We start from the raw sequence: 24830 nt of genomic DNA, 5'->3' as shown, positions 1-24830 counted from the left end.
AGTGCAATACATACATCCTGCAGAAGGTTGATCTCTGCACCTCTCAGATACTCATTTTCTATTGCCCTCCTGATACACATGGCGAGTCATTAGCAGTGAACATTTTTCCTGTCATAATCTAACACTTTTAAATGAGTATTACTAAAGATTGAGCTTGCGACTTTGCACTCAAGGGATTCCTTGTGAGCCTATCAGTAGTGGAGGATGGCATCATGGAGGTGGTCTGAGCAAATGTCGGGATAGCCATTCCCACAAATTGTCGTTGGTGCAGGGCCTCATATGTCTTGCAGATACACTATTGCTTTTGAAAGCATATTAAAGTCTCAGGAAAATTTAAAATGTGTGCTGTAAATGTTGTTTATTTTGTGGTAATTTTGTCTGTTATGCAGTTTATTCATTACTATAGTATTCGTATGAACTCGTGTAACTTTTGAATAACCGAAAAGGATTCTCCTGATTTGCCTATGCTTCTTTCATTTATACCCTTACCTTACCGTGTTAATAGCAAGAGCATCAGCATTTACATATTTGAGGAATCCTTTTTGTAGATACCTCCTTAACACCACCACTAAATTCATGAACAGACTTTACCCTTATCAGATGAGCTAGAGTTAATAGCATATTCTATAGAACATTTGTGCAATTATTTTGAAAATTATGTATGAAGTCACTTTATGGGCTATAGTTGTGGGCAATACCAACATCTATGATTCTACCTGTCTGCTTTGACCCATGATGTGATCAAGATGGCACACACACTTATTTCCAGCAAATAAAATATTGCGACCATAACATTATTAAATACATTGTGCACATAATTTAAATTTCAGTTTCAAAACATCGAAGAAAGAGAATATATTGTATGGCCTCTCAAACTCAACAACAGAAAACAATTTCGTCATACGTAAATGTTCCAGGCTGGTCAGCTGTTCACAAAACAACGTTTCTTGGGTTGATTTGGTGGAAGAGACCAAACAGTGAGGTCATCGGATTAGGGAAGGTTGGGGAAGGAAGTTAGCCGTGCCCTTTCAAAGGGACCATCTCAGCATTTGCCAGAAGCGATTTAGTGAAATCACAGAAAACCTAAATCAGAATGGCTAGATGCGGGATTGAACTATTGTCTTCCCAAATGCAAGTCCAGTGTGCTAACCATTGCACCACCTCACTCGGTAACACTGTTTATTTTTTTGGGCGGCATGGCACACAACATGTTACACACTACACATGTAAACATGTTCAACTATGTACAAGCAAATAGTTCGCTAAACTGAAACAATGGATGTGCAACTAAAAGCTTGTGTAGTTTAATTTAATTATTGCTGGTGTGTACAATATGACAGCAGAGGGGATTAACTGGGGCACGGATGCGGGAACATTGACTGTGTGCCTATTCCTGTTTCTCTTCTGTAATGATTTTGCTAGTCAGTGGCCTCTTGATCAGTGATTGGACGTAGTTCTAGGTAGCAGTCAATTTGTGAGACATCAAAACTAGATCGAGCTAGGAACAGCCCGCCTAAATTTTTAAAATATAGTATAAGAGTGAAAATATGCAATAACCGGTGAAAAGGAGCCAAAGAGCAAATGCATATGCAACATGCAAATGCATATAATCCGGTCTCTGCCACTCTACTAGCTGTGCAAGTGTGGAGCAGCACGCTCTTGCATGTGTAGTGACCTATTTCTGACAATCGATCCCTACAAGTGTACAGTGCTTCATAAACATTCCGTGAAGTGTTAATTAATGTGCAGTGATATAGCTATTCTTTGCCTTAGCTTTAGTTAATTATTCCGTGCTGTTCATGTCTACACAATTCATTCATGTGTGTAGTGTTAAGTTATTGCTAAATGTATGTGGGAATAAAGGAATTGCTTTCTCCAACACCCACATTTGGTGATCCCGACGACTACGTAACATCCGCGTCGGCTTCAGCATTTAACGAAGTTCTGCAACGTTCACGTTTGTAACTTCCGCGCCAGTCGCGTCGCGCTCGTTTCAGCACGATGACCGATTCGCCAGTCTCAATTCAACCTGAAGCCAGCAGTGCAATTAACAGGGTGACGATAAAACCTCCACCATTCTGGTTACATAATCCTCTATTGTGGTTTGCCCAGTTAGAAAGCCAGTTCGTCCTCGCACAAATATCGGCAGACAAAACTAAGTACAGCTATGTGGTTGCAGCATTTACAGAAGATCTAGCAGCAGAAGTACAAGATATCCTAGCCGCACCACCGGTTACCGAACGTTATGCATCCATTAAAAATGCATTAATAACGCGTTTGTCACAATCAGAGGCAAAACGGCTAGAGAAGCTACTGCGCACTGAAGAACTCTGAGATCGCACTCCATCTCAACTCTTAGGACGTTTGTGCACACTGGCAAATAACACTGTAACTGATGATGTGCTACAAAATATATGGTTGTCTCGGTTGCCGTCAGATACTCAAAAAATTCTCACGGTATGTGCAGGCGATTTAAACGCACTGGCACAAACGGCCGACAGGTTAATTGAAATGTATCCCACATCCAGTGTCTCAACATTAACGCCACAACAAGAAAATTCGCCCACAGTGACGTTAGTCTCCCTACAATCACAACTGGCAGAGTTGACCACATTACAAACAACGCACAACCGCCAACGGCCACGCTGCCGACGGTCACGAAGTCGCGATCGATCACCATCACTACAGAACTTATGCTGGTACCACAAGACATTTGGTAATGATGCACGAAAGTGTACGCCACCTTGCAAGTGGAAACGTGAAGCAGACACCGTTGCAGCGATAACTTCCAGTGCAAACACTCGCCGACTTTTTGTGACAGACCGCGAAACAAAACTACAGTTTCTCGTCGATACAGGCGCAGGAGTGTCCGTATATCCAGCAAACCGCCTATCACGCCGGAGCTTTGACGACTGTTATCTATACGCCGCCAATGACTCCAAAATTAGAACATACGGTCGAGTAACATTATTCCTTAACTTGGGGCTACGCCGTGTGTTTGAATGGCAATTTACAGTGGCAGATATATCACAGCCTATTATCGGAGCAGATTTTTTGTCCTTCTACGACTTACTGCCAGATCTGCGATGCCAGCGACTAATAGATTTGACTACTAGTCTGCATACAACAGGAAAAGTCCGTTATATCACACCACTAGAGGTACGCACAATCACAGGCGACATACAATCGTCCACCACATTTTGACCACACCAGGGCCGCCAAATCACGCTCGGCCTAGACGTTTAACGGCCGAAAAGCTAAAAGTAGTAAAGCAGGAATTTCGCAGCATGCTGTCACAAGGTATCTGCAGAGTTTCTAGTAGCAGTTGGGCATCCCCAATTCACATCGTGCCTAAAAAGAAGAATGGATGGCGCCCCTGCGGTGATTATCGCCAACTCAATGCAAGGACCATTCCAGACCGGTACCCAGTTCCACATATAGAAAACTTTTCTGCAAATGTTCATGGTAAGACTATTTTTTCTACCACTGATCTAGTTCGAGCTTACTATCAGATCCCTATAGCTGCAGAAGACATTCCTAAAACAGCGGTGACAACACCATTCGGTCTATTTGAATTCACCCGAATGCCATTTGGACTATGTAATGCCGCCCAGACCTTCCAACGTTTTATGGATGAGGTTACAAGAGATTTAGATTTTTGCTATGTGTATATAGATGATTTATTGGTGATGTCTGCAACAAAAGAGGAGCACTTACAGCATTTGGCACAAGTGTTTGACCGCCTACGAACACATGGACTAGTAATTAATCCTGCCAAGTGTGTTTTTGGTGAGAAAGAGGTCCACTTTCTAGGATATTTGGTGAATGCACAGGGTATTCGACCGCCACATAGTAAAGTAGAGGCCATAAACAAATACCCCCGCCCTGTCACAGTCAGAGAATTACGACGATTCATTGGAGTAGTGAATTTCTACCAACGCTTCATTCGCAATCATGCACTGATAACTGCACCATTGAATGAACTACTTAAAGGCGCACCTAAACCTAACCACAGTGTGCATTGGACTATCGAGGCAGACACCGCGTTTCACACTATAAAAAAAGCTATAGCAGAGGCCGCGCAATTAGCACACCCGGTCGCGCATGCTCCACTCGCTCTCATGGTTGATGGTTCGTCCACTGCCATTGGTGCCATACTTCAGCAACAAATTGATCAGTTATGGCAGCCCATTGCATTTTATAGTCATAAGTTGTCACCATCTCAGCAATGTTGGGCAACATATGACCGTGAGCTGTACGCAGCTTATGCGGCAGTAAAAAAATTCAGACACCCATTAGAAGGGCGACAGTTCACGATTTACACAGATCATAAACCGCTTACCTATGCCTTTAAGGTAAAGCCAGAGAAAGCATCGCCCAGGCAGCTGCGACACTTAGAATCTATCAGCCAGTTCACGACCCGCATTGTGTATGTGGAAGGGAAGCTAAATGTTCCAGCTGATGCACTTTCTTGCATAGAAGCAGTGTCTACAGTAGCAGATGACATCGCACAGGTGGAAGCAGTGACAAAGGCCATTGATTACGATGCCCTCGCGCATGCGCAACAATGTGATAGTGAGTTGCATGATCTATTGCAACAAGAGAAAGGATTGATGCTACAGCTCATGACATTTTCTGAAGCAAGCATTGAGTTGTACTGTGACGTATCAAGATGAAAGATACGTCCATTTGTGCCACAGCAATTCAGAACACAGGCAATTGCATCAATGCACAATCTGTCACACCCAGGAGCAAGAGCCACACTCAGATTGGTCAAACAAAAATTTGTATGGCCATGTATGCACACAGACTGTAAAACATTTGTGAAGCAATGCTTGGTGTGCCAGAGGAATAAAATCACACAGCATGTCAGGGCACCATTAGGCACATTTCTTCCACCAAATCAGCATTTTTACCATGTGCATGTTGACATCATCGGCCCACTCTCGACATCGGAAGGCTACAGTTATTGCCTCACGGTGATTGACAGATTTTCTAGGTGGCCTGAGGCATTTCCAATGAAGGACATCACTGCAGAACTATAGCTCAAACATTTTTTCGTGGTTGGATTGCCCGCTTTGGAGTTCCACTGAGAATTACAACTGATCAAGGACAACAATTTGAAGCCTACGTTTTCAAAGCATTGGCTATGTTACTAGGTACAAAACGCATACGCACCACGGCATACCACCCCGCATCAAATGGCATGGTTGAGCGTCTTCATCAACAGTTAAAGGCAGCACTGAGATGTCACGCAACACCGAATTGGACAGAGATATTACCTATCGTACTTCTGGGTCTATGAACGTCATTCAAAGTGATCTGAAAGCAACAGTAGCAGAACTGGTGTATGGACAAACGTTACGCCTACCTGGAGAATTTCTGCACAGCATGGTAGATGATACAACCACAGCCTCAGAATTCGCCACAGGATTAAGAGAGCATATACGCCAATTGAGACCAACAATGCCCAGAAACCAGCTGGGAAGACACTCGTTCGTTTTTGCGGAGCTAGACAAGTGCACGCATGTATTCTTACGCAATGATACTGTGCGTAAACCACTGCAGCCACCATATGACGGACCATATCTGGTAGTCAGTAGGGATACCAATACTTTCCGCATAATGATTAACGGTACACCCACCACAGTTGCAGTGGACCGTATCAAGCCTGCATTTCTGGACGCAACAGACACCACAACTACCACTGAACACAAACCAGAGAAGACAGGAGAAGCTACAACATGTGTTCCTATACCCCATGAACACAACACTCAGCGAACACCAGTCGCTGCAACACCAAGACTGACGTCGAGGACTACTACACCACTCCCTGACACAACCACTGACGCACCGCCAGGTTTCAAGAAAGAAGTAGTTACAAGAGCTGGATGGTGTGTGAAATTCAATCTGCGGTATCGTTAGCATTAAAGGGGGGAGTCATGTAGTGACCTATTTCTGACAATCGATCCCTACAAGTGTACAGTGCTTCATAAACATTCCGTGAAGTGTTAATTAACGTGCAGTGATATAGCTATTCTTTGCCTTAGCTTTAGTTAATTATTCCGTGCTGTTCATGTCTACACAATTCATTCATGTGTGTAGTGTTAAGTTATTGCTAAATGTATGTGGGAATAAAGGAATTGCTTTCTCCAACACCCACACATGCCAATTATCCCAGCCACACTGCTGAAGGGTTGGAATGATGCTGGTGCACAAAAGACTCTCATAACCAGTGAGAGTAAATGTAACAGGACCCTCACCACTCTTCTCCTCAAAAAAAGGTGGCCCTATGATAAATGATGCCACCAACCCACACCACTGGAGATGAAGTGGTACTGGTTGATATATGTGCAGATTTTCTGTTGCCCTTATTCTGCAATCCTGCATATTGACATGTCCCTAGATATTGAAATGGGGTTTGTCTGTGCACAGAATGTTTCATTGCCATTCACTGTTTACTTACATGCAAGCACGATATTCCGGAACTGTTTTACTTGTCGGCAAGTCAGCAGGAAGCAACTCCTGAAGGGATATTCCATATAAAGTAGGACACACTTACAATTTTTAAATGTTAAAAATTGGGTACTTTTTATACACTGATTGAAAAGGCTGGACTTTTTACTGTATGGAGCCATTTATAAAAGACCATATGTCGTTCATGTGATGGAAGTGTGAATTATTGGTGATTTTTGACATTCACTTCAACTAATTGGCAGGTAAGAATTAGTATATCATTATTTATATTACAGTTACATACCCTAATGTATTGCATAGATAGTATAAAATCAAAGTACATAAATTACAGGTTGGGATATACAGGGTGATTCAAAAAGAATACCACAACTTTAAAAATGTGTATTTAATGAAAGAAACATAATATAACCTTCTGTTATACATCATTACAAAGAGTATCTAAAAAGGTTTTTTTTCACTCAAAAACAAGTTCAGAGATGTTCAATATGGCCCCCTCCAGACACTCGAGCAATACCAACCCGATACTCCAATTCGTTCCACACTCACTCACGCGTAACAGTTTGGATAGCTGCTATTATTTCTCGTTTCAAATCATCAATGGTGGCTGGGAGAGGTGGCCGAAACACCATATCCTTAACATATCCCCATAAGAAAAAATCGCAGGGGGTAAGATCAGGGCTTCTTGGAGGCCAGTGATGAAGTGCTCTGTCACGGGCTGCCTGGCGGCCGATCCATCGCCTCGGGTAGTTGATGTTCAGCTAGTTACGGACAGATAAGTGCCAATGTGGTGGCGCTCCATCCTGCTGAAATATGAATTGTTGTGCTTCTTGTTCGAGCTGAGGGAACAGCCAATTCTCTAACATCTCCAGATACTGTAGTCCAGTTACAGTAGCACCTTCGAAGAAAAAGGTACCAAAAACTTTATTGGCTGAAATGGCACAGAAAACGTTCACCTTAGGCGAGTCACGTTCATACTGAGTTGTTTCCCGCGGATTCTCAGTGCCCCATATACAGACATTGTGACGGTTGACTTTCCCATTAGTGTGGAAAGTTGCTTCATCACTAAACACAATCTTTGAAACAAAAGATTCATCTGTTTCCATTTGAGCAAGGATAAAATCACAGAAATCGATTCTTTTAATCTTATCAGCTGCAGACAGTGCTTGAACCAATTTCAGACGATAAGGTTTCACAACTAACCTTTTTCGTAGGACTCTCCATACAGTTGATTGTGGAATTTGCAGCTCTCTGCTAGCTCTGCGAGTCGATTTTCCTGGGCTGCGAACAAATGCTTGCTGGATGCGTGCTACATTTTCATCACTCGTTCTCGGCCGTCCGGAACTTTTCCCTTTGCACAAACACCCATTCTCTGTAAACCGTTTATACCAACGTTTAATACACCACCTATCAGGAGGTTTAACACCATACTTCGTTGGAAATGCATGCTGAACAACTGTCGTCGATTCACTTCTGCCGTACTCAGTAACACAAAAAGCTTTCTGTTGAGCGGTCGCCATCTTAGCATCAACTGACGCTGACGCCTAGTCAACAGCGCCTCAAGGGAACAAATGTACAACTAAATGAAACTTTATAGCTCCCTTAATTCGCCGACAGATAGTGCTTGGCTCTGCCTTTTGTCGTTGCAGAGTTTTAAATTCCTAAAGTTGTGGTATTCTTTTTGAATCACACTGTATAATATAATACAACATGAACTTCCATGTAACATGAGCCACTTCCATGTAATTAAGTTTTCATATTAAAAGGAATGTTAAGAGCTAAATTCATCTTGTTCAATAATTTACTTCTTTGTTTCAATGCATAACTAATACCATTATTAAAAATTTCCCAATTTCAATCAATATTGTAAAAATGCAAAATTAAATGTGTAACATGAGCCACATAATCTAAGTCACAGTTATATTTTTTTAAGGTTAAAAGAATAGGATACTCTATCAGAAGTAGAAAGACAGAAAAGAAGGTAGGAAAATGTGAAGAATTTAAGGCGAAGCACCTGGAAGAAGTTAGAAAAAGTCAACAGAAGCAGAAACAAAAGTTCCGGCAGTTGAGTCCACAAAAGCAATGATTGTTATTAGAAGAAAGAAGAGCTAAAACTAGGGAGAGATTTAGAAAACAAAGCACAATGTAAGATCAGCAACCTAGTAAAGCAGCTTTGTCATTGTGTAAGTCACATAGTGCTCTACGTAAAGCCGCGGCTCAAGCCGACCTTTTTTTCCATCTTCACGATGACATAAAGCCTTAGTTGTTCGTGAGCTGTTCAGTGTGGAAACTAATCAGATAGGAAGTCTGAAAGACCCAGTCTTAGCAGTAAGCCACAAAATAGAGGCCTTAGTTCTCAAACTAGAGACTTGGTAACTGGTTCCTACTATCATGACGAAGTCAGTCAGTCAGTCATCAGGTACACAGGATACAATAGTGATCAGAGAAAATAATGAGAAAAGGACTGCTCATATTTATCACTTAGTCATGTCAATCATGGAAACATACGGGGTATTGAAATAGGAACATCCTGAAGTTCAAATTGGGAAATCTAAGTTTGCAGAAGTACAGCCACTACATGTTCAATTAAGAAGCAAATTACCCCATAATGTATGTTTGTGCAAATATCATGAAAATTTCATAAATGCTATCAGAAACCTTTATAAGAAACATGATAATATCCCAGCTTACAGTAACACATTTGTATCAACCATCATATGCCAGACACCCAGTGAGCTTTGTTGGCGGAATGAAAGTGAGACAAATCAAAATAGTACAGGTTTCAATGAAACCTATAAAACTCACAAGCTGGAAATTGTAACTTTATCATGGTATGTTTGGAAGATGGAAGAAAACGACACTAAAATTATTATAGTCAAAGAAGAAGGCTCTGCAGCTGATATAGCAAAATACATAATCTCCATAATTCCTTAATTTCTTCTTCATTGCTGTACAAGTAACTCAGTCTGCATCTTATTATCAGCAAAAAGAAATGGTTCTGAGCGAAGATTATAAGGAGTTTGCATTGCTGCACATTGATTTTGCTGAAAACTACACTTCTGTTCATCAAGATGATTTGCGAAGTGCACAATCACAAGCACAAGTTAGTATTTTTACTGTGTCACTGTGGCATTCAGGTTCTCAAGCTGCTGCTGTTTCAGACAGTTTAACCCATTCCAAGGATACTGTGATTGCATCTCTGGTCAACTATAACTGAAAATTTGAATGTAATTTCAATTTGGTCAGATGGACCTGCCTCACAATTTCAAAACAAGTATATTACTGCTGCTGTACCTCAACTTCAAATGTTCCAAAATTTGGAAATCAAACTGAACTTTTTTGCTACATCCCACAGTAAAGGAGCTGTACATGGAATTGGTGCAGTTGCGAAATGGCAAGTGTGGAATGTAGTAAAAAAGTGAAAATTCATAGCAGGTGATGCATTAGCTTTTGCACAGTCAGTTGCAAGCACCAAAACTATGAGGGTTTTTCATATGTCCACTGATGAAATTCGAGGTCTCAAAGTGAAACTTTATCTGGCTAAAATATTTTCTTCAGCATCGTCAATACCAAAAATAACAAGCATTCACTGCTTTCACTACAAGAAAGGAGTACTACAAACATATCTGTTGTCTCCAAAGAATTTCCTTGCTGCAGATCATCATACTAAAGAAACTATAGAAAGTGTGAAAGTTGGAGACTGGTACAAAGTAGAATATGATGGTAAATCTTATGCTGAAGAAGCACATGCAATTTTTGGAAATTCTTACCTAATCAGTGAAATGGAGCATGCTGGTCAATATTGGAAATGGCCTGCAAAATGTGATGAAATTCTGTTCACACAGGACAAAATTATAAGGAAAATTAATCCACCTGATGATGTCAATGCAAGACGATGTTTTCAGTTCTCTGACTTTTCACTGAGTTGGAATACAATATGGTACGTCTGAAACTAAATAATGCATCAACCCAACTGACCTAATCCCAAAAAACCTTCCCCATTCTCCACAATTCCCCCTCCCCCCCTTTCCAACCCCACCCTACTCAACTCACAATCATTGGCCTATATATTTTCCCCTACTGCCTTCAGTAAACAACAAAACACATTTTTATTCAGTACCCTCTTTTGACAGTAGTACTCATGTGTGACTGCAAGGTGGAAGAGTGCGTCTTCCCCTTCATGTAAAGGATTTGATACCCCCAACACCTCTATTGTATTGGTACCTACCACAGTACTATAATTTTTAAAATCAAAACACTGATCAAAAACTAAATGATCATACATCCTTTTCCCCTACAGTGTTATATGATGAAAATTTATCAAACTACAGCAGCCCCCTCCTCACTGAATTCCTCAGCCACACAAACTAAAAACCTTTTAGTTCCTTTCTGAAGCGCCAAATGGCAACTTCTGAACCCCTCCCATACTTCCTTTTCCCAAACTTTGATCATGGATTTCCACAATCACCCCCAGCTCTGCCAACTTATCCCTGTATTCACAACACACTTCCCTACAAAACCAACACCAATCTAAAACACTAAAAGCACTCATTCCAGTCTCATGTGTACAGAGATAAATACAAGAATGGTGAAAGAATAATAAACTAAATATCCTGGATGGTGACCCTAGATTTCTCAGTCCAGATCTCTCTAGATATGGAACACGACACATTATCACTGACACCGCCACATATAACATTTCCTGGCAAAGGAAACAGGGACTTAGGTCAACTATGTACGTTCACGACAAACCTTGCACCAAGCACATTCCACAATCAAGTCAATACCCTGCTCACATCGAGTCATCTCCTAATGCAACCAGCAATGAATGACAATCTCCTCCGTCATATCCATTGCTAACTGAAAAACATAATTATATTCTGGAGTGTAAGAAACATAAGGCACCAACAACATATTACTCAAACATGAATGCATAACCCCAAAATGTAAAGTCAAAGTAACTCGATACTGCTGTAGCACACACTATTGCAATCTCAAGTTCACACAATGAGTGAGCACTGACTCACTAACATACCTAACACAAACAACTTTGAAATAGTCACGAGATACTACAACACACAATCTACAAACACGAGCTGACAAACACCACCACCTTGATATCACACACAACACGAGGCACTTACTCCAGAGATCAAAGCAGATGAGTGTGTGTGTGTGTGTGTGTGTGTGTGTGTGTGTGTGTGTGTGTGTGTGTGTGTGTGTAATGTCAACGGCGAGGGGGGGGGGGTGGTGTTCCAAATGTTGACCATTAGGGGTAATTGCAAACAAGCACACTGTCTTCATGTTTTTAGTTAAAATTTCATTTATGACCTGTCAACCAGGCTAATATTTATAAGATCACTGTGATGTTAGTCCAATTATTACTTACCAAGTACTATTTGGCCAGTAACCATTGCTCTGTCAGCATGAGCAAAATGGAGAGGCCCCACAGAAAAGTTATGACCTGTGTGGGTCATGTAACATTTGACACTTATTTTGCCTGATGGCATCTTTGTCACTATCAAGGATGCTGGACACGTTTGGTCAATTTTGTTTGATGCTCTCAATCTTTTGCCAAAACCACTTTTCACGGCAGATCGCGAACGGTGGCAAATGTAGTATAAACGGGATTTCTCACTGTCAACCATCCTTTCACCAGTTCTCTTTGTAAAGAAAACTTTCGCATCACCCTCCATCTTCAATTTCCACTGCAGAAACTCTGAAAATGAAATTAATCTAATTTATTTATTTATTTATTTATTTATTTATTTCTTACACAATGGATCCAACTGTGACAATTTCACATGGATGTAGTGTGTGTCAATTTTTACATTGTCAATGACAAGTACTTGTACACTATGTTTACAGGTAAAGAATATAAAGTTACTTAACCACTACAATGATCCATAACACAATATAATGGAATGAGAATCCTTAGACCTACAGATTAAAGGTATAAAACAAAGTAAATTAAACCTGAAAAGGTCATATAACCCAGACTGTTAAATATAAGCAGTTAACACTAAAAGAGTTACATATGTGACAAGAATGTTCAGCTTAATGTTCAATTTATATGATAATACATCTTATTTTAAGGCCGTTTCTCACTGTGTTTCATAAACTCTTCCAAACTGTAAAATGACATGGCTAAAAGAAATTGCCTCAGAAGCTCTTTAAATGTAGATTTGTTGGCAATTTCACATTTGATTTCTGGAGGAAGAGCATTAAATATCTTTATACCAGAGGACTGTACACCCTTCTGCACAATCTTCAAATTTTTACCTTCAGTGTGGAAATCATGTTTCCTCCTTGTGTTATACTGATGGTATTCACTGTTACATTTGTATAAATCAGTGTTTTTACTTATGAAACACATAAGTGAGTATATATATTGAGAAGTAGTTGTAAGAATTCCCAGATTCCGGAATAGGCTTCTGCAGCTGCATCTAGGATCTACACCAGACATCACTCTTACAACACGCTTCTGAGCAATGAATATTTTCTTTGCAAGAGGTTGATTTCCCCAGAAAATAATTCCATATGCCATCAAAGAATGGAAGTAACCATAGTATGCAAGTTCAAAACACAGCAAGCATGTATTCATTTCGAAAGTGATAGTGCACAGACGTATTGTGCTTCCTTACGTTCCATTGAATCAAACTCCAGTTCTTTAGTTTCCATACTTATTCCATGCTCACATTCCAGGTGACCTCTTAGCTCCTCCCTCGTACGACATATGAAGTCATCACACTCCGTGCACGACAGCTTAAAAACAACAAAGGAGGTTATACAATTCAAAGGGGCCACCAATTCTGAGCACAAATGTGCACAGCATAACACAAAGCAACATTTACGAAATTAAAACACCTATTTACCGCTAACCAGGTAAATTAATTGGCCAACAATACAAAGAAAAATACAGAATTAAAAACAACATGTACAGGGAGTTTATTAGTTCGAGTGCGCTATTTAGGAAGAAAAAAAAAAAAAAATTGAGCTAGAATGGTAACACAGTAGCTCACTTCAACAACAACTCACAATGCCCTTTCACCTGACACAAATCTCGCAAAACACATGGAATGAAGTATTGCTTTCAAAGAAAATTAACATTTTACATCAAAACTTAAACATTTCTCTGTAAAATGATATATTTTACGTACTTTTTGTGGAGCGGGTCTGTGAGTTTTCTTGTGACGCTCGAGGGCAGCGATAGTCGAAAACTTTTTATCACACAAGTCGCATGTTTCTTTATCCTTATCTAAATTTACGTCCATGTCGTGAAATACTCTCAAATGTCTGTATAAATCCTTCCTGAACGTAAAACTGATACCACATATTTCGCATAATGCCTTATACGAATCCATATTTCCATAAAAATATGCAATGAAACACGGAAGTACAATATTGCCTATGCGGAAGCTATTTCTGGGTAGAAAAACCACTTGTTGAAGTACAAACTTATTACGGATCTCGGGAATTCTTCCTTAAAAAGATACACTTAGCAGGCTAATGCGATGATCGAAACTACAACAAATTTACCGCTCAAGGCAGAGATAGTAAACAGAACAACAATAAACGTGTCAAGAGACCGACTTTAGACGAACGCCAATTGCATCGTACTCAAAGTATCCATCGCAAGCAAAGACAAACTCTGTTCGGTTGCAAGCAATACCGCTGCAATCGGTTGCTCGCCTAGACCATAGACAAGTCGACCATACACGATCCAGTGACCAAGTAAAATCTACCAACAGGACATTTCAGCAGATAAATAGCTTCACAGAAATTACCACATCTTTCTTTTTCTTTTGTCTTCTAGCATATACTATTTAGCCACCATGATTTCAAAAGTGACAATTATAACAAGATAACATTTAACATCAGCCAGACAGACTTTGTTGAAGATACATTTGTAAATGCGTCTTCAGATTACTCCTGTGACGCATTTTCAATTAGTGTAGAAGGTATAATCAACAGCAAATTCCTTGTTTATATGAAAACAGGCAAGTCATTTATTTAGGTAAGATCGATACCCGCGGTCCTTTTAGGTTTCTAAATTTTCTTGAGTTATAAACTTGGCTGTGGCATTATATGTTTTTCTGATTGTATCTCCATAAAGTGGAATAGAACAGGTTGGTTGGCAGTGGCCAAGTCTCGAAATCTCCTTGAAAAATTTGACTCTGCCTTTCTCATTGCGCTTGCACTGAAATAGTGTGTGATCTATATCACTAACCGTGAGGTCACCACATTGACAGTAGGATGGGAAGCGCTCACTGGGACGCATTCTCACTATGGACGATATTACATTTCTTGAGACTTTTGCTTTATAAACCATGACTCTTTGTATGAATGGCTGTAAGCCTGCATAGATCAGAAGAATCACCTGTCGTTTTACTTGTAGGACGCAGTCTATCTATACTAGCTTTTGTCCTTAGGAATTCCACTGATAAACACTCTTGTCGCTAGACGATCTGCTTTGCTATTATCCTAAATGCCGCAGGAGATTAAATCTAAACGAATTCAGTAGTGCGATTAGTCTTTTTTATTTTATTATAGTGATTTACTAGGTCAAGACTGTATCAACAAGTTCCTTTGTTCTAATTCCGTTAGCTAACAGATCTCAGAACACTTTGGGAGTCTATGATTGTTACTGCTTTGGGGATTTTGAAAGATCTTGTGTACTGTACTGCCTGTAGAACGGTGAATTTTTCGGTGAGAAATATGAAAACGTCACCTCCTACTTGAAACCTCCTTTCTTCCGCAGTTTGTGGACAGAAGAAAGCGCATACCATATGAGGGTCGATAATCATTTTTGGCCTTCTGTATAGATTTGAAATTATGATGCCCCACTTCTCTGCCAGGTGCGTTGTAGGTGAAACCTGCCCATATCCGCTCTGTTGCTGGAACACTCAATATATACTACAGCAATAAACTAAGAAGAGCTGTGACGGCCACATAGGGGCTTCAGAAGGATATCAGTTTCATGAGAATTATTCCCAGTGTTTGTACCATTAATAGAGAAGAAACTGTGTTTTCCTCAGACTTCTATTATCCCTGATATGAGACAGTGTTTCACACTTTGTGATCAGTCGATGCGAAGTCTCTGCCAGTCTTTGTAAACAGCAGTCTTGACAAGATGTAAAGGCATTTCTGTTGCGTCCAAAAGAAGGGCATGAGTGGAGGAGGAAACTTTATCTCCAAAGCAAATGCATAGACATATGTACCGTAGTTTCTCCAGCAGTGCTAGCCACTTCTTGGCAGCATTATTATTGACAGTGCATCTGTGATCTATATGGGAACATTTCAACACATGGGAACAAAATATTGGGGTGGGTTCCTCACTATTCTCTCGTCACCAGTGTGATGAGGTTCATTGCTGTTCCACAGGTACTGTCAACAGTTTGATCATGCAGTCCTCAACTTGTTCTTGAATCAAAGAGAACACCGAGAAACCTAGCATTGTATCTTATTTGTATTTTATGAGCAGGGAGTTGGACACTGGCAAAACAATTTGGCACAGTTCTTGTTCTGTAAATAAACCTGCCTTTTCCTGGTGCTCCTTAATTTATTTATCCCATATGCATTTCGCCTTATCTTGTTCTAAGGCATCATCACTGAGATGATTTGCAGATCTGTGTTTCCTCACATCTGGTCTGGAGGTCGCACAACCACTTTTATTACTGCCATATAAGCACAACTTTGCGTTTTGACCTTCTTCACACTGTTTTCCACTCAGAAAAGAGTGGCAAAAGAACATAGTACACCACAGGAAAGAATGAGAAACAAGTTGAACAGTGTGAAGAAGGTCAAAACGCAAAGTTGTGCTTACATAGCAGTAATGAAGTGGTAGTGCGACCTCCAGACCAGATGTGAGGAAACACAGATCAGCAAATCATCTCACTGGTGATGCCTTAGAACAAGATAAGTCAAAACACGTATGGCACAAATAAATTAAGTAGCAGCTACAGTTCGTTTCATGAAAGGAACAATTACTGACTTTTCCACAGAAATATGCACCCCCCAGGTGTGTAATGTTTGATACAGCATGTCCATCACTTTTGACAGCTCACACACTGCCTGAGCCACCCTGTTGGTCGATACACATACACAAATATCGTCTGCATATTGCAGGATTTTCGCAGGAGAAAGGGTAATTCTCTCCTCCTCAGTGGTGTACAGTACAAAGAGTACTGGGCTGATGATTGTTCCATGTGAGACACAAGCTATTATAAGATATTGTCCATTTAATTTATTCCAGAGGTGAATCCATATGCATCTTTCGGCGAGATAAAAGTTTTCAGAATGAAATTTTCACTCTGCAGTGGAGTGCGCACTGATATGATACTTTCTGGCAGACTGAAACTGTGTGCTGGACCAAGACCTGTACTCAGGACCTTTGCCTTTCACAGGCAAGTGCTATACTGACTGAACTACTCAATTACAATTTATGACCCTTCCTCACAGTTTTACCCCGACAGTACCTTGTCTCCTACCTTCTAACTTTGCAGAAGTTCTCATGCAAAATCTGCAAGACTAGCAGTAGAGGAAGAAAGGATATTGCAGAGACAAGGCTTAGCCACAGTCTGTGGGATGTTTCCAGAATGAAATTTTCACTGTGCAACGGAGTGTCCATTCATATGAATGGAAGTTTTTGGAGCTTCTTCAATAACTGAAATTAGTGGTTAATAGGTAACTTTTGGACCTAACAGACTGTTAAAAGATTGAAGCTTCTCTTGACTTTAACAGTGTACTTTAGCCAATCAGCTTCCTGTGTGTGCCAGCTGTTGTTTGGATGTATAATATTAAATGGATTTCGTTAATGTGCCTCTTCAGTGCTTAATATCAATGATCTATCTTCAAAACAGACTTTTATCGTTGTATTGAATAAGTTGAATCAAACTTCACATCCTTATCTAAAATACTAAGTTTTTACTTAGTTATTTATCTCGTTTGTGCTCTCGTTATTTTCTGTAATGCTTGATGCACTTCACAGATACTACTCTCTTATGAAGAAAGATTAACTAATGAAAGGATTGTGGTATGCAGGGGCCTTCCAAAGATTTTTGAATGAAATGAAGTTTCTGAACGTCTAAATAATGGTATTCAGCAGTATTTCATCTCTGAACTATTAACATAATATGTATCACCTCAACAGTTCTAGAAAAACAATAATTAAATGGACATCCTAGCTGCAAACAGGCGTTGATGTACTTGATTGGGGACATGTTGAAATGTGTGTCCCGACCGGGACTCGAACCCGGGATCTCCTGCTTACATGGCAGATGCTCTATCCATCTGAGCCACCGAGGACACAGATGAATAGCGCGACTGCAGGGACTTATCCCTTGCACGCTCCCCGTGAGATCCATATTCCCAACATGTCAACACCACTACGTTTGTAGTGCGCCTAATAGATGTTTGCCCATCATACTCATTACTCGTGGCAGATTAATCTACCAAGTCCCGTACGAGTTCGGGCATAGCGTGTGCGTTCGCACAAGAAGGTCAATGGCCAGGAAGCCATATTTTAATTATATATGACGGTAGTATCTGTTCCCGAAAGAACAGTTACCGTGGATGACCATGCAGCTTGCTAGAAATGAAATGATAATTAAATGGACATCCTAGCTGCAAACAGGCGTTGATGTACTTCATTGGGGACATGTTGAAAATGTGTGCACCGACCGGGACTCGAACCCGGGATCTCCTGCTTACATGGCAGACGCTCTATCCATCTGAGCCACTACAAACGTAGTGGTGTTGACATGTTGGGAATGTGGATCTCACGGGGAGCGTGCAAGGGATAAGTCCCTGCAGTCGCGCTATTCATCTGTGTCCTCGGTGGCTCAGATGGATGAAAAATATGTACTACTGTGAAATGTTATGACTAATTAACCCAGCTGGACAAAAAAAAAAAAAAAAAAAAAAAAAAAAAAAAAAAAAAAAAAGAAGAGATGGATAGAGCATCTGCCATGTAAGCAGGAGATCCCGGGTTCGAGTACCGGTCGGCGCACACATTTTTAATATGTCCCCAATGAAGTACATCAACGCCTGTTTGCAGCTAGGATGTCCATTTAATTATCATTTCATTTCTAGCAAGCTGCATGGTCGTCCACGATACCTGTTCTTTCGGGAACAGATACTACCGTCATATATATCTAGAAAAACAGACCAGCTCCATTTTCAACATCTCTTCCATCAAGAGTATCTAATTACAACCACGTTCCTATCAAGACAGTACACAGTGAAGAACAACAGGGACATAAAATGTAAGCCAACGAGTTTACATCTTTGAAAATAACAACTGCTGAGATATCTCTTGAAACAATCAATAAAAAAATTTATAGTGTGTTAAATAAAATGCTTCAATGTTAATTCAAATATGTAGAATGTGAATATGTAAATGTGGAATAACTAGTTTTTATGAAAATGTATTTATATGAATTCATTGTTACCACAGTCTAACTTAAAAGTCGTGACACTTCACTACGATTTTGTTGCCTACTGAGCCAGCATCCCGCCAAGCGGCCAGTAAGTTAAACTGTTGAGATTGGCGCGATCTTGAAAGCGAAAGCGAATAGTAGTTGTTTATTAAGGTTTGTACAATGGCTTTTACAAATGGGAGCGTAGGGTAGTGCAATAGATTGCAGTAACAACAAGAATCGATGATACCACGTCTGTCTTTTTTTAGGTTTCCTAAGGACCTTGAGAGGTATACAGGGTGAGTCACCTAACATTACCGCTGGATATATTTCGTAAACCACATCAAATACTGATGAATCGATTCCACAGACCGAACGTGGGGAGAGGGACTAGTGTAATTGGTTAATACAAACCATAAAAAAATGCACGGAAGTATGTTTTTTAACACAAACCTACTTTTTTTTAAATGGAACCCCGTTAGTTTTGTTAGCACATCTGAACATATAAACAAATACGTAATCAGTGCCGTTTGTTGCATTGTAAAATGTTAATTACATCCGGAGATATTGTAACCTAAAGTTGATGCTTGAGTACCACTCCTCCGCTGTTCGATCGTGTGTATCGGAGAGCACCGAATTACGTAGGGATCCAAAGGGGACGGTGATGGATCTTAGGTACAGAAGAGACTGTAACAGCACATTACGTCCACATGCTAACACCTTTTTATTGGTCGTTTTCACTGACGCACATGTACATTACCATGAGGGGTGAGGTACACGTACACGCGTGGTTTCCGTTTTCAATTACGGAGTGGAATAGAGCATGTCCCGACATGTCAGGCCAATAGATGTTCAGTGTGGTGGCCATCATTTGCTGCACACAATTGCAATCTCTGGCGTAATGAATGTCGTACACGCTGCAGTACATCTGGTGTAATGTCGCCGCAGGCTGCCACAATATGTTGTTTCATATCCTCTGGGGTTGTAGACACATCACGGTACACATTCTCCTTTAACATACCCCACAGAACGAAGTCCAGAGGTGTAAGATCAGGAGAGCAGGCTGACCAATTTATGCGTCGTCCACGTCCTATGAAACGCCCGTCGAACATCCTTTCAAGGGTCAGCCTTGTGTTAATTGCGGAATGTGCAGGTGCACCATCATGCTGATACCACATACGTCGACGCGTTTCCAGTGGGACATTTTCGAGCAACGTTGGCAGATCATTCTGTAGAAACGCGATGTATGATGCAGCTGTTTGGGCCCCTGCAATGAAGTAAGGACCAATGAGGTGGTCGCCAATGTTTCCGCACCATACATTTACAGTCCACGGTCGCTGTCGCTCTACCTGTCTGAGCCAGCGAGGATTGTCCATGGACCAGTAATGCATGTTCCGTAGATTCACTGCCCCGTGGTTTGTGAAACCCGCTTCATCGGTAAAAAGGTAGAACTGCAACGCATTCTCTGTTAATGCCCATTGACAGAATTGCACTCGATGATTAAAGTCATCACCATGTAATTGCTGATGTAGCGACACATGAACGGTGACGATGCAGTATGCGCATGACACTACTTTGACTCAGTCCACCGGCTCTCACAATGTCCCGTGTACTCATGTGTGGGTTCATGGCAATAGCAGCTAACACACCAACTGCACCCGCTTCTCCTGTGACGGGCCTGTTACGGACCCGTTTGCGTGCTACGACCATACCTGTTGCATAGAGTTGGCGGTAGATGTTTTGCAATGTGCGGCACGTTGGATACTCTCTGTCCGGGTACCGTTCTGCATACACCCTGCAAGTTTCAGCTGCATTTCGTCGACACTCGCCATAGATGAGTATCATCTCCGCCTTTTCAGACTTCGAATACACCATGGTCACAATTCCTACAACACTACACTGTCACAGACGTCTGGTAACATGGTGTACTACAGTTGGTCTGCGTGCGGAGACGAATGCAGAATAACAATAGCAGCAAGCGCTACATGCGGACACTGCGACAGCTAGACCAAACCACAACAGTGCAGTACAGCCACACTCGTAAACACGGTCGTCATCGTAAACATGTCCCTGCAGATGCTGTTCGCCGACCGTGGCCCGTGTTTGTTACAACACACAACTGAACGTCGGAGGTTTCAAGCGTCAACTTTAGGTTACAATATCTCCGGATGTAATTAACATTTTACAATGCAACAAACGGCACTGATTACGTATTTGTTTATATGTTCAGATGTGCTAACAAAACTAACGTAGTTCCATTTCAAAAAACGTAGGTTTGTGTTAAAAAACATACTTCCGTGCATTTTTATATGGTTTGTATTAAACAATTACTCTAGCCCCTCTCCTCACGTTCGGTCTATGGAATCCGTTCGTCAGTATTTGATGTGGTTTACGAAATATATCCAGCGGTAACGTTAGGTGACTCACCCCGTATACCAGCATGTTACTAAACTGTATCGTCAGGATTCACTTGCAAACTACATGCATATTGGTGATTACTGTTTTAATTTAGGAGCAGAAACTGGCTAGTGAATAGCAGCCGAGAAGATCTTACAAAAAAAGACCATGTTTACCTTTACAATCATGTTAAATGTTGTCACTACACATCGAACAAAACCAGTTCATAAATGAAGACAATAATATACTCGTGTGGAATGTAGTTAACCACATTGATTGGAATTCCAAATAAGTCACCTCAACTGATGATCAAGAGGAAACTGGCACAAACCCGTCTAAAGCTGTAAAACACTCCTATGGCGCACAAGCAGCCAGTTCAGCTCTCCATATATCAGTGCCAGATTCACCTGAATTGTCAACACCGACCTGCTTTGACGAAGTGGTAAAATTAAGCGCAGTTATTCATGTCTAGAAAAAGCGTGTGGAGTATCAGAAATTGCAGATCACTAGACTTCGTGCAAAACTGTTACGGGACAAGGAAAATGCCTATCATTTTAAGTACAGACAGCAACAAAAACTGTATCAGAAGGATCAAGAGAAGAAGGCCAAACAAATTTTGAAGACCATAGGATCTTGATATTTAGAAAAAGATGCCCTTGATTTGTTGTTAAGACAGACTAACATGCCATCTGCAAGGTGGAAAGAAGAAAATAAGCTGTTTGGTCTAAATTTATTATATTACAGCACCAGGCATACAGGTTTGTCAGAATGTTTCATGTTTCCACCAGTGCATACATTACAGAGGTATGTGAAAGGCATACAAATAAAACGTGGGATAAGTGACAATATGTTCCACCTTTTGAAGCAGAAGGTACAGAGCATTTCTCCAATACTGATAAAATAGTACATATGGCATTGGATAAAAAGTCTCTAATGGCAAATTTACCATATGACAGCACTTCTGTCAGTGTTATTGGCTTTGAGGACTTGGGGTTTACACACACAGTATATTTCTCCCACTATTTGGCCATTGCTTGTCCCTCTTAGAACAATATACAGATGAAGGTCGTACTTGTGGGAACAGGTGACAATGACTAAAACACAGTAGGCATACAGAATGACAATTGGGGCGTCGATCGCTTTTGCATGTAGAGGTACATGTCTGTGCTTCTTATGTGTGAATTTGTTTATATTCCGTTGATATTAACGAAGTAAGCTACACTTTTATCCAACGTCACAAGTATCTCTTCACGAATGTGTTGTAACTTGGCACTGGATTCATGATTTTTATCCGTATTTGCTCGTATTTTAGAATCATTTTTAGAAACATCTGTGTCTTCTGATATTACACAAACTCTTGGAGGCAAAATAATAAATTAAATATTTCGGAAATCATGTACGAAAAGGATGCAAAACAAACGTCGTGCTTACGTTGCAGCTGAAGTTCTCCTTTCTCACGGCTTGGAGAGCTCCTGTCGCTACAGCTGTTAAACGATAACAGCTTTTACAGCAGTGAGTGTCGCAACTGTTATGTTAGACTGTGTTGTTACATAACTGAAAATATTGATGCTCTCTGGTATCATAGGCTCCTTATTGTATAATTCGCCTGACTGCATTACAGTTTGTAAAGTACTCTATCATCATTTCCAGAGGGAGAACATCTGGGCCAAGAGAATCACGTTTGACCACCCACTTTACTATGTGGTGAGAGTCTGCAGAGCAAAATGTGAGATCGCAGATCGACAGCTGTCTGTCTGGGTTATGTATCTTGGTAGGAGAGCCATCATTTAGAAGTACTTAAGTGAGATTTTCGAGAAGTGTAGGCAAATCTGTGATGCACGTCATCTACTTCACAACTCCACACCAACTGGTGCTTGTTGAAGCCTGAACAAAGCATAAACGGCATTAGAAGGTGGCCAATAATCTGATCAGAGAAAGATTCTGTATTTTACACTTAGGAAGTTTGTAAATGGTGACAGTGTTAAATGCGCCTTTGGGATAGTAAATTACATTGGCCCGTACTTGGCAGTCCCTCGTCCTAAGACTGATATCAATTTTTTAAAACAGAATTGTATCCCTTATTAAAATGGCGGCACCTCCTCTTGCATCATGTCTGGCATTTCTAGGCCTTGCATAGCCTTTGAACTGTATCTGATGACATGTCGTAAACCAAGTTCTGCAAATACAAGCTACTGATATGTGGTTGCTGATAAGTTTCCTATAAAGACTTTCTTTCTTTTTTCCTTATCGACCACTGAGGCCTTTAAAAGCAATTGCAAGATTATGTGGTTGCTGATAAGTTTCCTATAAAGATTTTCTTTCTTTTTTCCTTATCGACCACTGAGGCCTTTAAAAGCAATTGCAAGATTTGCAGAAGTCTTCAACAGCATTGCTGATAAACTGGGCTACAGTGGTCAGTCGCAGTGTCATTTCTGTTGCAATGTAAACACTTCAGTGCTCCGCTACATGAAACAGCAAACTCTCATGGGCTCCCGTGCATTTGGCGCAATGAACACTGCTACGAGTTAGTGTACTTAAACGGAAATATCTAAGGCCATTACAGCATTCTGAAACTTACTGGGCGTACTGTGTAAGCAGACAGCATCTACTACACAAATGTAAATATTGGGGGTGTTGCTGAGATGGGCACATAGAGTCCTTGTATCCACATGCAGTAGTGAATGTTTGAGAAGTGTATACTTTAGTTATGTTCATTCAGTAATCAGTTATAGTATTATTTTCTGGGGAAACAGTGCTCAGAATTTACAAACAGTATTTAAAATGCAAAAGAGAGCAGTAAGAATTATAACAAAAAGCAATAAGTGGGCCCACTGCGGAGAACTTTTCAAAATGTTAGAAATTCTAACTATTCCTTGTGAATTTATATTCCAAACCAAAATTATAGCACAAATAGCAGTTTTCATAACTATAGTACAAGAACAAGTCACTGTCTTCACCTAGACAGGAATAATAAACATAAGACTCAAAATAGTTTCTTGTATGAAGGTGTATAACTGTATAATAAACTGCCGCAGAAAATGAAAGAAGCAGATAACATATACTACTTTAGGAAAAATCTTAAACTGTTTTTGCAGGAACACTGCTTTTACACTATAAGGGAATTCCTTAGTACAAAATGATTGTAAATAGCTTTTGTTTCACAGTATTTTGATAAGGAGCAAAAATGATTGTAAATAACTTCTATGTCACAATGTTTAACTACATGTAACAACAAATTGTATAAATATATGAATGTACGCAACTGGCAACATCCTTACATTTTAAAATGTCCACAGATGGGTAAATAAATAAATAAAATAAAATAAAATAAAATAAAATAAATAAAAAAAATGTTGTGACACATTTAGATGTGGGGAGGACTTTCACCTCTCAACCTTCGAGTACACTTTTTACTGTGAACCTTCTCACTTCAGTTACTAAACATTCAGACTTTATTTCTGCAAGGACATCTACATTTGATAATGGGAGGCCGTAGCCACACGATATTTCATTTCATTTTACAGTGTGGCATCATCTCGA

General features: G+C 40.4%; 1 protein-coding gene and 1 non-coding gene across 7 annotated transcripts in view; both read right to left on the bottom strand.

The window, feature by feature from the left end:
* Positions 1–14062, bottom strand: part of LOC126199103 (uncharacterized) — a 116568-nt gene extending 102506 nt beyond the window's left edge. For 5 of the 6 annotated variants that reach the window (XM_049935853.1, XM_049935854.1, XM_049935855.1 and 2 more), the window contains exons 1-3: positions 13635–14062; positions 13119–13239; positions 11864–12193 (exon numbers count right to left, since the gene is read on the bottom strand). In XM_049935853.1, coding sequence (XP_049791810.1) covers positions 11864–12193; positions 13119–13239; positions 13635–13838 — 655 coding nt within the window. In that variant the 5' untranslated portion in view covers positions 13839–14062. The remainder of the gene's footprint in view (positions 1–11863; positions 12194–13118; positions 13240–13634) is intronic. The other variant, XM_049935858.1, reaches the window with a different exon arrangement.
* A 3645-nt stretch (positions 14063–17707) lies between these two features.
* On the bottom strand, positions 17708–17782 carry Trnat-ugu (transfer RNA threonine (anticodon UGU)). Its single transcript has one exon. It is a non-coding gene; the product is annotated as a tRNA-Thr (tRNA).
* Between the last annotated feature and the right edge of the window lie 7048 nt (positions 17783–24830).

This window comes from Schistocerca nitens, chromosome 8 (assembly GCF_023898315.1).
Source record: "Schistocerca nitens isolate TAMUIC-IGC-003100 chromosome 8, iqSchNite1.1, whole genome shotgun sequence".
Classification (NCBI taxonomy): domain Eukaryota; kingdom Metazoa; phylum Arthropoda; class Insecta; order Orthoptera; family Acrididae; genus Schistocerca; species Schistocerca nitens.
The sequence above is the reverse complement of the archived record's forward strand: the minus strand, read 5'-3'. Positions and strand labels throughout refer to the sequence as shown.